General features: G+C 45.2%; 1 protein-coding gene across 1 annotated transcript in view; it reads right to left on the bottom strand.

The window, feature by feature from the left end:
* The window catches only part of CCDC192 (coiled-coil domain containing 192), a 1,678,242-nt gene that overhangs the window by 1,504,106 nt on the left and 162,108 nt on the right, over nt 1–12,028 (bottom strand). The window contains exon 2 of the mRNA XM_044060800.1: nt 7,240–7,291. Coding sequence (XP_043916735.1) covers nt 7,240–7,291 — 52 coding nt within the window. The remainder of the gene's footprint in view (nt 1–7,239; nt 7,292–12,028) is intronic.

The following is a 12,028-nucleotide window of genomic DNA, read 5'->3' as shown; positions in this document are numbered from 1 at the left end:
AGCAGACACTGACAACAATCACAAATCCTCTGTTAGTGATATCAAGAACCTCCATGGCAATACCCAGAGGTGCTCTGAGTTACTGCACAATGCCACCTCCTATACTGAACCAACAGATATTGCCAACATTCTTGCCAAAACATTCAGTGCCAGCTTTACCCCTCCCTTCCCGCAAGGGGAACAATCAGAATGCCAGAAGAATGCCAGGCACCCAGGATTACTGTCACCCAGGTTACACGTGCATTGTCCACGGGCAAGAATACAGCTTCCATGGGACTCCGCATTATCCCTGGCTGTGTTCTACATGAACTACAAAGATAACTGGCACCACATCTGTGTGCCCTGTACAGTCACAGTCTCACCTCAGGCTTGGCCCCTCCCAAATGGCGCACTGCTACAGTCATCCCTCTCCATAAATGTGTGGCAACTACAGACACTGGGAATTATCAGTCCATTAGCTTGATTAGTCTGATATGTACAGCTATGGAGCACATTATCAGGGATCTGGTCAACGAACATAGAGGTGATCTCCTAACTCTGGACCCCATGCAGTTTGGCTTTGTGAAAGGTAAATCATGCCTGCTCAACCTGATTGACTTCTTTGAGTTAGTCACCATGGCTGTGTATGACAGTAAGGCCCTGCATACAGCCTACATCAATCTGGCCAAGGCTCTTGATACCATTTCTCAGTCAGGAATTATGGATGAACCCACCAAACTAGGTATCAACCCCTATATCACTGTGGGGGGTTGCAAATTGTCTCACAGACAGAACACACAGTGTGAAAGTAGCGAGCACCAAGTCAGACTGCCAGCCAGTCATAAGTGGAGTCCCACAAGGATCAGTCCTGGGTACTCTCCTGTTCAGCATGTACTTCTCAGGAGTCGATGCCAACACAAAAGAACTCTGGCTGACCAATTTCACAGACAACTGCAACCTGGGAGCCATAATTAACTCCACAAGTGATACAGACATCCTACAGAAAGGCCTCACTGAGACCACTGACTGGTGTGGAAACCATGGCCTTAAGCTTAACACCACAAAATGCATCATCTGCCCATTTGGTAAAATCTCATTTCTCACTAAGTACCACATTGATGGGAGCCCACTGAACACTGTAGGAGTTATAAGAGATCTGAGGACACAGGTTGACAGCAACCTCTCCTTTAACCACCACATTGCCACTGTGGTCAGGAAATCCTTCTATGTGGAACATCTCACTACCAAGGGTTTTGCATCCAGGAAGGAGGAGGTCATCATCTTTGTCTACTCTTCCCTCATTACACCAATCATCAAGTATAATGGCTAATTTAGCGTGTGCCTCACTAGACACCTGCAACAGCTGGAGAGGCAACAGAAGTACCTCAAAATGATGATCCTAGGCATTAAACACATGTCCTACACAAACAAACTCAAGAGACTCCAGCTATTCTCAGTCTCAAACCACCTACTTAGAGGCGATCTCTGCTTAACTTGCAAAGCCTTGTCTGCCCCAGCTCTTTTACAAATGCTACATCTAAAGACATCCCAATCTCTCTGCACCACACACTGCAGGGACCTCGACCTCACTGCCACAATCAACACAACATGCTTGAGGGACAGGTTCCTCACCCAGAGACTGCACATGCCCTGGAATACACTTCCCATACATGTCAATCAAAGCACCTAGATGACCCTGTTCCAGAGATATCTTGATGAGTGGATGGGTAATAGAATGTTCACCCCAGGGATCACTCCAGTGGCTCTACTTCATGGGGTCATTGGGAACTAAAGTTGGGTGGCACAATGGCAGGGCACTTCTATGGGCTAGGCTTGTAATGGCTCCAGGGCTATTAGCCTAATACACACCTATGAACCTATAAGGGGAGTGAGATTAGCATGACTGATACAGTAGGCCAGTGGGTGGGTAACTTATCAAAATACTTTTTCCTACAAACATACACAGTTATACACACACTTATACACCCACACACACATTTGTCAGATCTGAGATTAGAACCTATCTAGCTAGTGATTTGCACTACTGTGTTAGGCAGTTATCACACATGCTACGGAGCTTACTGGGCTGCCAACTGGCCAAAGGTGTTGATAAGCTGAATGACATCAGCAGGACTGTAGGGCAGTGGGTGGGAGACTTATCAAAATACTTCTTCATACCAACATACACACACACACACACACACACACTCATTTGCCAAATCTGAGATTAGAACCCCTATCAAGCTAGCGTTTTTGTACTATTGTGTTATGCAGTTATCATACATGCTACAGAGCTTACTGGCTAAAGGTGCCAATAAGGGGGGGGTGACATCAGCAGGACAGATTAAGTGGGAAACTGGGAAGTGTTGTGGGTGAGAACGGCCTAAAACTGTTTCACCTACAAACACACACACCTTCACTCTCACATACACAACTGTCACACAGGTGATATCATATTAAAAACTCAACCTCAGTACTGTTACACAATGGGACTCACCTTTTATGGTACAAGTGACTGTTTACAACTGGTATGCCACTGTCCACAGCAGGACATCACTGTATGCCATTCAGGGTATCCGTGTATGTAACTCACTCTGTGCCCTCCTGTGTCTTTTTCTGTATCACTGTCTGTCTCTCAGTTCCCCACATCTATGTGTGTATATGCTTGACATATGTTATCTGTTGCCCATATATATATATATGTGTGTGTGTGTATCTCATACAACAGATGCAGATATTTCACATATGGGCCACCTACAGCTAGCTGAGGGTAATCATGTCTGATGTGTGTGTGTGTGTGTGTGTGTGTGTGTGTGTGTGTGTGTGTGTGTGTGTGTGTGTGTGTGTGTGGAGACAGTTGAGGTGTACATAGCTGTCTGTATGCATGGACATATATACACAATACAGTCATATATTCCGATGTGCATTCCAACATGTCCTGTGATTCTCTAAGTGTAGGAGCATGCCCAGTGTGACCTTCTATAGTTAGGGTGGGACTTCATTCCAGAAATAGGTGTATTCCAGACCAGGGTTTTGTTTGCTACAGCCATACCTCTCAGGTGTACACAAGACTTTCCTCAGGGTACTTGTTTTGTTTAGCAGACATTTTCTGACATATCTGTAGTCTGAAACTGCAATGTAATGTGTAATTACATAGTGCCAGACATCCTCAGATCATCACAGTGCTTTACCAGAGGAATAGTAGTTGTATGATACATAGACCAATATTATGAGGGCAGCTGTGTAAATACTTGCCTAACAAGGGCATTTGTGAGGTGCGGCTACAGCCACTGAAGTAATGACAAACAGTTGTGTGAACAGTCCAGCAACCTGGTGATATACCGGCTGGGGATCTCCTGCTTGTGTGGTATCTTTCTAACCTGAGATGTCATATCCCTGACCCTGACCTGCACATTTTTTGGCAGGTTGTCCAGGTGTTTGGCTAGAGGTTTCATCCTTTCTACATAAACTTGTGTTTTATGCAAGTTAGTTGCATATAATTGAAGTGTGATGTTGCAAAATAATACAGACATTACTGTTTCCGAATACCAAACACATAACCTTCAGACAATTCCCACTACTGCAAACCCTCACCCCACCAACTTTCTTAGTATGTAAGGGTGATATTTACAACACATGCCTATCATTGTGCCTTTGTTCCACTTTTCTTTCTGCCCTTGTCCAGACATCTTGCTGTCAGAGGTTGGGAACTATGGGTGTGGGTACAGAGTGCATTCAACTGTGCAGGCATGTCCATTATTTGTAAAAGCAAACATGAGAACAAGAATTATTGAGAATGACCACTGGCAACAGTACCACTCAGCACTTACATTCGCAAATGCCTTGGCACCTCTGCTACACATCTTTCAAGATGTCTGTAATATGTGTAGCATATTCCACATAGCACTGTGACTTCCAGGTATGTCAGTGGAAGAGCAGTGGGTGTCACTGACATGCATAACAGTTGGCACTGCAGTTACCTGCACATGGCCCTGTCAAAGGCAGCACTGTACCTAGGGCAGTACAAGACAACTGCCAGGAGAACATGCTGACCACATCCAGACAGTATTAACCACACATACACATAGCTTATTGACCCCTGTTTTCATGTGTATTGGAATGGCCCTGCCAATGTGTGGTATGCTGCTATTTCCATGCAAACATATATGTTACTGCATTATTGTGGGTATATGGGGAGGCACACCTGTCCAATGTACACATTTGCACAGACTGTGCTGGTATTTGTTTTACATTTTGCTTCCATTTACCATACTACTGTGCTCTGTCTTGGGGACTGGATGCATATCAGTAAAGAGTCCAGGTCAGATTGTACTGGCATACATTTGAGTTTCAGAATTCTTACCCTTCATAGCCTTACTGCAACTGTGGGTCCTGCTGTGCTATCACTGTGTGAGTCTGTAGGGGGTTAATTCAACATTGCCGCCATTTGTGTGTCTTTACCAGACATTTCTCTGGGTTTTCTACAGCTGACTTGCTGTGTGGGTGTGAGGGGTGGTTATGGGACCCCCACCCTGACATCCATGCCTGTGCCCTATGACCTCCCCTTAGCTGTCCCCACACCAATACTGCAGTGGGATTTGCCACCTTGGGTACTACTGCATAATGTGTGGAGGCCAGTTTTGGCCAGATATTTCCTGGAGGCCCACATGGCTGTCTGTTGTGTGCTGCTATCGCAGTAGTCCACCCCATTCCCTTGCATGCATGCAGCATTACCATAGATATGCTAGCAGAACATACTATTCCATTCATTTACTGTTAAGAAGACTGACTTACCTTCTACTTGTGGCAGTTATGAGGACAGTGCTTGATGGCCACCTATACTGGATGCACACAGTACACTGCCTATACATGGTAAGTTACAGGTAATGTGATGTGTGTGTCATTCATTTTACTGTACGTGTGAGTCAGAGAGAGGTGTCAGTCCCTGGGGTCCTTACACTGTCAGTGTGTGTGGTATGCAATGTCTCTTTGCCAAGCCCTGGGCATACTGGGCATGCCTCTATCTGCCTACGGGAGCAGGCTCAGGGGCCTCCTCCTGTGAGTCCCTCTGTGCCTGTAGGGACCTTGGCAATGGTGGTGGGCTGTGTGGCCCTTCCCCATGCTGTTCCTGCTGCTGTTCCTGCTACAGCTGCTTCCACAGGATCATGGTATCCACTGGGATGGGTTTCCATCTGTTGTTTCCAGCTCTGAGTTGAGACCGGCACAGCTCAGTGAGTTGCTGAAGTATGTCTCTGTCCACCCTGTAGTGCTCTACTATCTCCAAATCATGTAGCCTCCGGTAGGTTACCCCGGATCTGAACACTCTTCTCCTCCTTGGTCTGTGCTGATTGTCAGCATTATCCTTCTCTCTGCCCTCAGCCTCTAGCACATACTGATGGATCAAAGCAATGGCAGCCCCTAACATTTTTCCAGTTAAAATTCCCCCGCATATATACACCAATGATGCAGAGTTTGTGGGAAAAAACAGACTGTAAGGTGTTGCCATACTTTATACTGTTGTGCTGCAGATGCTGCCTGTATGACTGGCTGACTATGATACATTCCAGCTGCCACCTATATTACTCATGGCTATGATTTGGCCACTGTGTGTGTTAGAGGCATTACTGGTAATTTGTGCATGATTGCCTTTATTCTGCTGTTGCCTTTTTTAAATTATTTTTTACTTACATCTCCTCCCACTTTCAGCTATGCAGCCACCTGCCAGCTGTATTATTATGTGCTTTGCCTGCCCATTGTAAGTTGCAAGAGTCCCATATTAGTGATTTCTACTTCATTTCTCCTTTATTGTGCTGTTGCCCTTTAATGTTTTTTTACATCTCCTCCCATTTTCAGCTATGCAGCCACCTGCCAGCTGTATTATTTTGTGCTTTACCTGGCCCATTGTGAGTTGCAAGAGTCCCATATTAGTGATTTCTACTTCATTTCTCCTTTATTGTGCTGTTGCCCTTTATTTTTTTTTCTTACATCTCCTCCCATTTTCAGCTATGCCAGCTGTATTAATGAGTGCTTTCAATGGTCCATTGTGTGTTGCAGTATTTCATATTGCTGTTTGTACTGCATTTCCCTTGTTCTGCAATTTCCTTTTACTTTTCCTATGTCCTTCCTGTTTAATCCCCAGAGCGCCACCCAGACCCATTTAGCTAGTGTAACCAGCAAGAAATGGCCCTCCCCTGGCTGCGAACACGCTCCTCAGTTCATGGAAAAAGAGTATACAGCCTCAGACACACACCCTTGCTTAGCTGTGCTTAGCTAAGCACAAACCCAGCCAACGGAGCTCCAATGTGCTTACAGCAAGCATGACACACCCCCTTTTCATGTTAGTTGCTCCTCCTGTCTACACGGTGGTGTTAGAGCACCTACACGGTTAGGCGCAGTGTAACACTTAAAAGAATTCTGTGATTCAGTATGAGTCCCCTCATTAACATACCCCATTGCCTTACTCCATAGTTACTGCACTTATAGCAGTTATAGCAACCACTGTTCCCTGTCATTGTTTACATTCTGCATGCCATAGAGTATAATGGCAAAATGCAGATTTCCCTTATAATTCGGTTTTCACCCTTTTTTTGTTATTTATTTTCCACCCCATCCCGTTTGCATGCCACTTCCCAAAGCTTAAACGGCCAAGATCGGCCAAAAAAAATATTTTAATTAAAATACAATGGTTTTACATGACAATGGCCCTATATTTGGCCATTGGCATGCCTAACCACTCTAATACATGCTTTTTGGAGAGCTATCATGCCTCAGTTTTATTATTTGCAAAAATGTATTCAGTTAGTAACCAAAAACATTTTTGCAAATAACACTGTTAATGCATGGAAATCTGCCTACTTCCTGGATTGCTAAATCAGCTCATTTGCATGGGTTTCACCAGCAAATGAGCTGATTAGCATACTGCACAGCTTTCCGTGCAGGAACAGTGTGAGGCTGCTCGTGCATGTCAAAACAGCACGTCCGTGGATCGCTTAGCTGCCATATTCCATGCAGGAACAGCTACACTGTTCCTGCATGGAATTTTGCGATTTTGAATCCTGGGGAAAGTCATTGGTGGGACTGGTTAATAGTGAAATGCACATAAATCATAAGCAAATAAAAGGTATAACCTTATTTGCAAGCAGCCATAGATTTTGCAAATAAAAGGAGCAGAAGTTTATACAAAGGCTTTTGGTGCTGCCTAAGGGTGATCATAATTTGGCAGGAATTTATTACAGTAAGATAAAGAAGTTGTAGCCTTACCATGTTTTTGACATTCCTTGGACTTTCCAGAATCAGGCTGTCAGGCACACTTCTGAAACAAAATACAATATTAAATATTGCACACAAGCATTTAGAAAATAGTCAGCAAAGAGCATACTGAAATATTTACAAGCTGCAGAGCACACAGTGATTATTACAAAACACTTCAATTAATTAATTCCACAGCGACTTTAGTGGCATTCCATCCTTTGTGTGCTGCACAATATTGTGGTTACACCTTGAGCATTTCTAAGGCTTAATAGTCTACACACCAAAGACTAGTATTTCCTGAACTGTTAAAAGTTATCTGTATAATTACCTCTGAAATTGTGTCACTAAATATGTTAGAAGCATACCTCTCAACCTCTCAGAGCAAGAAGTCTGGACAAAGTCAGAAATAATGGGGGACAAAGGCTCAAAATAGGGACAGATTTTAATTATTGTTCCTACAAACAGAGAGTTGCTAGAATGGCATATTTTGCATTATTATATATTTTCTGAAAGATATGAAGTCTGAAACTCAAATGTCTGTCATTATTTGGTATTAATTTGTGACTTCAATCCTCAGTGATTTGCTGGAAAACTACAAATTTTATGAGGAACTGACCAGAAATAAGAGGTGAAAATCTGGACAGTGGAGAGGTATGGTTAGAAGTAATTTGTTGACTTTTTTATCTCTGTACATATTAGTTGCATCCATCCAGCAGTCTCTATACATGCTAGCCATTTAAAAAAATCCTATAGGCAAGCTAATAATTAACAGTACAGGGGACACAAAACTGCAGGAGTGCTAAATAAACTGTAAATCCTGTAAATTTTGAAAAAAAATTTAATAAATTGCAATAAAGTCATATGGGACACTGCTAGCATTTATCTTTGGACAGGATAGAAACCTATCTTCAGGCACCAAAAAAAAAAAAAAAAAAAAATCAACTGATGTAACAACTTCAACAAAAACTTGATCACATGACCATTATACTCAACATAATAAATAAAATACTCCCTAAAATCATAAGTTTTATTTATAAATATTATTGTACAAAAACTACACAAAATAAGTAGTTTTACAATGCACAAAAAAGAAGTTATGTACCTACCATAACATTCCATGTTAGTTGTCTTCATCTCGCCTTCCTTCTTGCTGGTTGGGATAGGAGCCGATCCTCGGCCCCGACTCGGCCATCTTCAGTAGCTCGAGAGCTGTTTACTGGCTCGAGGCTACCCCTTATCCCATAATGCCTAGCGATAGCTGCCCAGATCTCGTTTGAAATAGCTAACTCCAGACATAACAACAGAATAAACCAGTCAAAAAATCAGTTGACTATACCTGCCATATTCTCTAAGTCAATAGAGGAAACAAGAGAACACACAGCCAGTGAAACAGAAAAAATTCCTCTCGATCCACTAGGACAGGGGGACGGAGGGTGGGACGCAAGAAGGAAGGCGAGATGAAGACAACTAAACATGGAACGTTATGATAGACAGCTTAACATAAAGAAGTTATGTACCTATCTCGCCTTCATTCTTGCTGGTTGGGACAGCGTCCCTAGCATCTAAAATCCTGGGTGGCTCAGTAGAACAGACTCTTCAGAACAGTGGAACCAAAGTCAGCTCTGCTCCTGGAGACCATATCCAACTTGTAATGAGAAATAAAGGTATGAGGGTTTGCCCACGTGGCAGCTGCACAGATGGAATCCATGGGCAACCTAGACTGGAAGGCTGCAGAGGTGGCCAAGGCCCTAGTAGAATGACCTTTCAGTTTAAAAGATAACTGTTTGTTCCTTAACTGATAAATGAAAGAAATAGTGTATGACAACCATCTGGACAAGGTTACCTTGGAAACTGGGAGACCTTGTTTGCCCAAGGCATGAGAAAGGAATAGTTGGCCGACTTCCTTACTTCTTTAGTTCTGTGCAGGTAAAAAGCCTGTCCGCTATGACGTTGGATCTCCCGGGGATGTGCGTCGCAATCAGAAAACGTTGGGAGAAAATCGTCCACTGCCAGAGTTCTGAGTGCTTCTCGACACAGGGGGTAGGACCTGGTTCCGCCCTGCTTGTTGATGTACCACACCACTGACATGTTGTCTGTTTGAATAGCAATGGTCCAAGAAGGAAGAGAGTCTTGAAGGGCTTACAACGCCAGGAGCACAGCTCTCATTTCCAGGACATTTATGTGCAGATGGTACTCGTGAGGTTGCCACGTGCCTTGGACTGTCCTGCCCAGATAATGCCCCCCCATCCTATCAGGGAGGCGTCTGTAGTCACTGTGGCCACCGGAAGGGGTTGAATGAAATGTCTGCCCCGAGTAACTAGTGGGGAGACCATCCACCAAGAAAGATGTCTTTTGCATGCATCCGTGATCATGATCATGTAAGTCATGGGTAGCTCTTGGAAAGACCACTGCGTAAACAGAAGCCACTGAAGAATTCTCATATGAAAGCATGCCAGTGGGATTAGGAGAATGGCTGCTGCCATGGAACCCAGAGTTTGAAGGACGTACCTGACTTGGATCCTTTTGCTCTGCATCAGAACCTGTACCTGCTGACGGACTGTGGACACCCTTTCTAGTGGTAGCCTTGCAAACGTATCCCTTGTGTCTAAGTCTGCTCCTATGTAAGTGATAGATTGACAGGGCAACAAAGCAGATTTTTCGAAATTAATTGTAATGCCGAGCTGGAAGCAGATTGTGATTGTGTAGTCCCGTGCTTGTATGAGTTGATGCCTGGTGGTAGCAGTAAGGAGCCAGTCGTCTAGATACAGAAACACCTGGAATCCTTGATGCCTCAGGTGGGCCATGACCAAAGGGCAGAGCTCTGAACTGATAATGACTGGCCCCCAGCCGGAAGCGAAGATATCTCCTGGAGCGCCTGTCCATCTTTATATGGTAGTACGCGTCCTGAAGATCTATAGAGCACATCCAATTGTCCTGACCCAGAAAGGGTAGAATGGACTGTAGCTGTAGCGAACATTCGCTTCCCATATCTGTCCATCGTCCTAGACTCCTTGTTAGGGGGATGGATGGACAAAGAGGTCTCCGCTCTTTTTTGGTGGCTGCTGCTACCACCATAGCATCAACAGAGACACCATCTCTGTAGGAACTGCTTATCCTGGGGTGCTGTAATGAATTTACTAGGTCTCCTCGGAGTTGGTTCCACTGTATCTGGAGCTGACCAAGCCTTTCGAGCCACCACCGCTCAAGGGGGTATCCCCAGACCTTCGGGCTCTGCCATCCACAGATAGGGGGGCGTCAGAAGCTCTAGCCGGGGTGTATGGGGATGGAGTGACCGATCCAGGTGATGTGACTGATGATCTGGCCAGTGCGTTCCTCATGGCCTCAAAGGCAGGTCCCCCCGAATCCAAGGACAGACCCGTCTCCGAGACCACGACCGGAGTCGAGATTCCCTGAGCCGATGCACCGAGAGGGAGACTCGGAACTGACAGGAGTCCCGAGGTACCCCCTTGGGTCCGACTGAGGAAACCAGAGTACCGCAACCAGAGGACGGAGCCAACATGGTTGGAGCCGACGCCGGCTCTGATAGACTCACCTGGGGTATCGGAGCCGACACAAGGACATCACACGGCGCGTGGCACTCCGGCTCCGACCACACATGGGTGCTCGGAGGAGGAATCATCGGTACCAGGACAGGGACTGGCTCCGGAGCTGACTGGGTCGGAGCCAAAAACAGTTTTGCTAACACTGGCGACTGCAGGAGCCTCTGGAGCACCCTATCCACATCCAAATCAGACAACCTAGAGGATTTGGAAGAAATAGAAGGGGATTGGGATCTCCTACCTGGAGACTCATGCCTGACACTGGGTGACCGGCTCCGAATAGGCCCCAATAATATCGGAGCCGAGGTCGAGGACAATGGAGCCGAGGAGGTAGTATCCATAACCGAAACTTTCTCCTGCGGCCCCGAGGACAATGGATCCGAGGAGGAGGTATCCACTTTTGAGACCTTCTCTGAAGGCTCCGAAGAGGCAGACGGAGCCGGAGATCTTTTCATGGCCTTAGCAGGCTTAGATTTAACACTAGAGGACGAAGAAGAAGAATCTAAGGCCTCCTCAAAGGCAGGCTTAATCAGCCCCTTCAAAATCAGTTTATTTTTTTCTTTCCTGCAGTACCCTAGGGCTAAACATGTGGCAAAAACTGCAGGACTCTTATAGGTGAATAGCACCCAGACAATACACACAGATGGAATGCCCATCTGTAATGGACATTTTGTAGCCACATTTGGTACACCTCTTAAACCCGGAGGGTTTATGCTCTTTAGACATGATAACAACCACACAACACCCAGCCGACAGAGACAACACAAGAGGAAGGCTGAAAAACCAACACACTAACGGCCAAGTAAATTCTAAGTTAAACGTTTCTTGGAGGGAAAACAACTACCAACAACTCACAAAACCAGCACAAAAAATATAAGGGAACAACACTGGAGAGGACTAGGTCCTCTAACTTAAACGGGCCTAGCCCGCAAAACAGAGGGATACCACAAACAAACACAGTCCTCACAAAAGCTCACAAGAACTAGTCAAAGATAGAACAGTAGCTATTAAAATAGCTTTTACAATACAACTGACTACTAAAATACTTAGAAAAGTATTTGAAAAGGGTACTTAGCCACAGCCAAGCAAGACCATGTCCTAACTCTACGAGCGGCAAACGAGATCTGGGGCTAGGGCGAGGTGCATCTTGGGATACCGGGTTAGCCCAGCCAATTAGAGACTTCGTGCTAGAGAATTAGTTGGCCGAGTCGGAGCCGAACCCGTGAGTAAAGAATGCA

Source organism: Protopterus annectens, chromosome 2.part0 (assembly GCF_019279795.1).
Source record: "Protopterus annectens isolate FY-2018-M chromosome 2.part0, PAN1.0, whole genome shotgun sequence".
In the NCBI taxonomy this organism is placed as follows: domain Eukaryota; kingdom Metazoa; phylum Chordata; order Ceratodontiformes; family Protopteridae; genus Protopterus; species Protopterus annectens.
The sequence above is the reverse complement of the archived record's forward strand: the minus strand, read 5'-3'. Positions and strand labels throughout refer to the sequence as shown.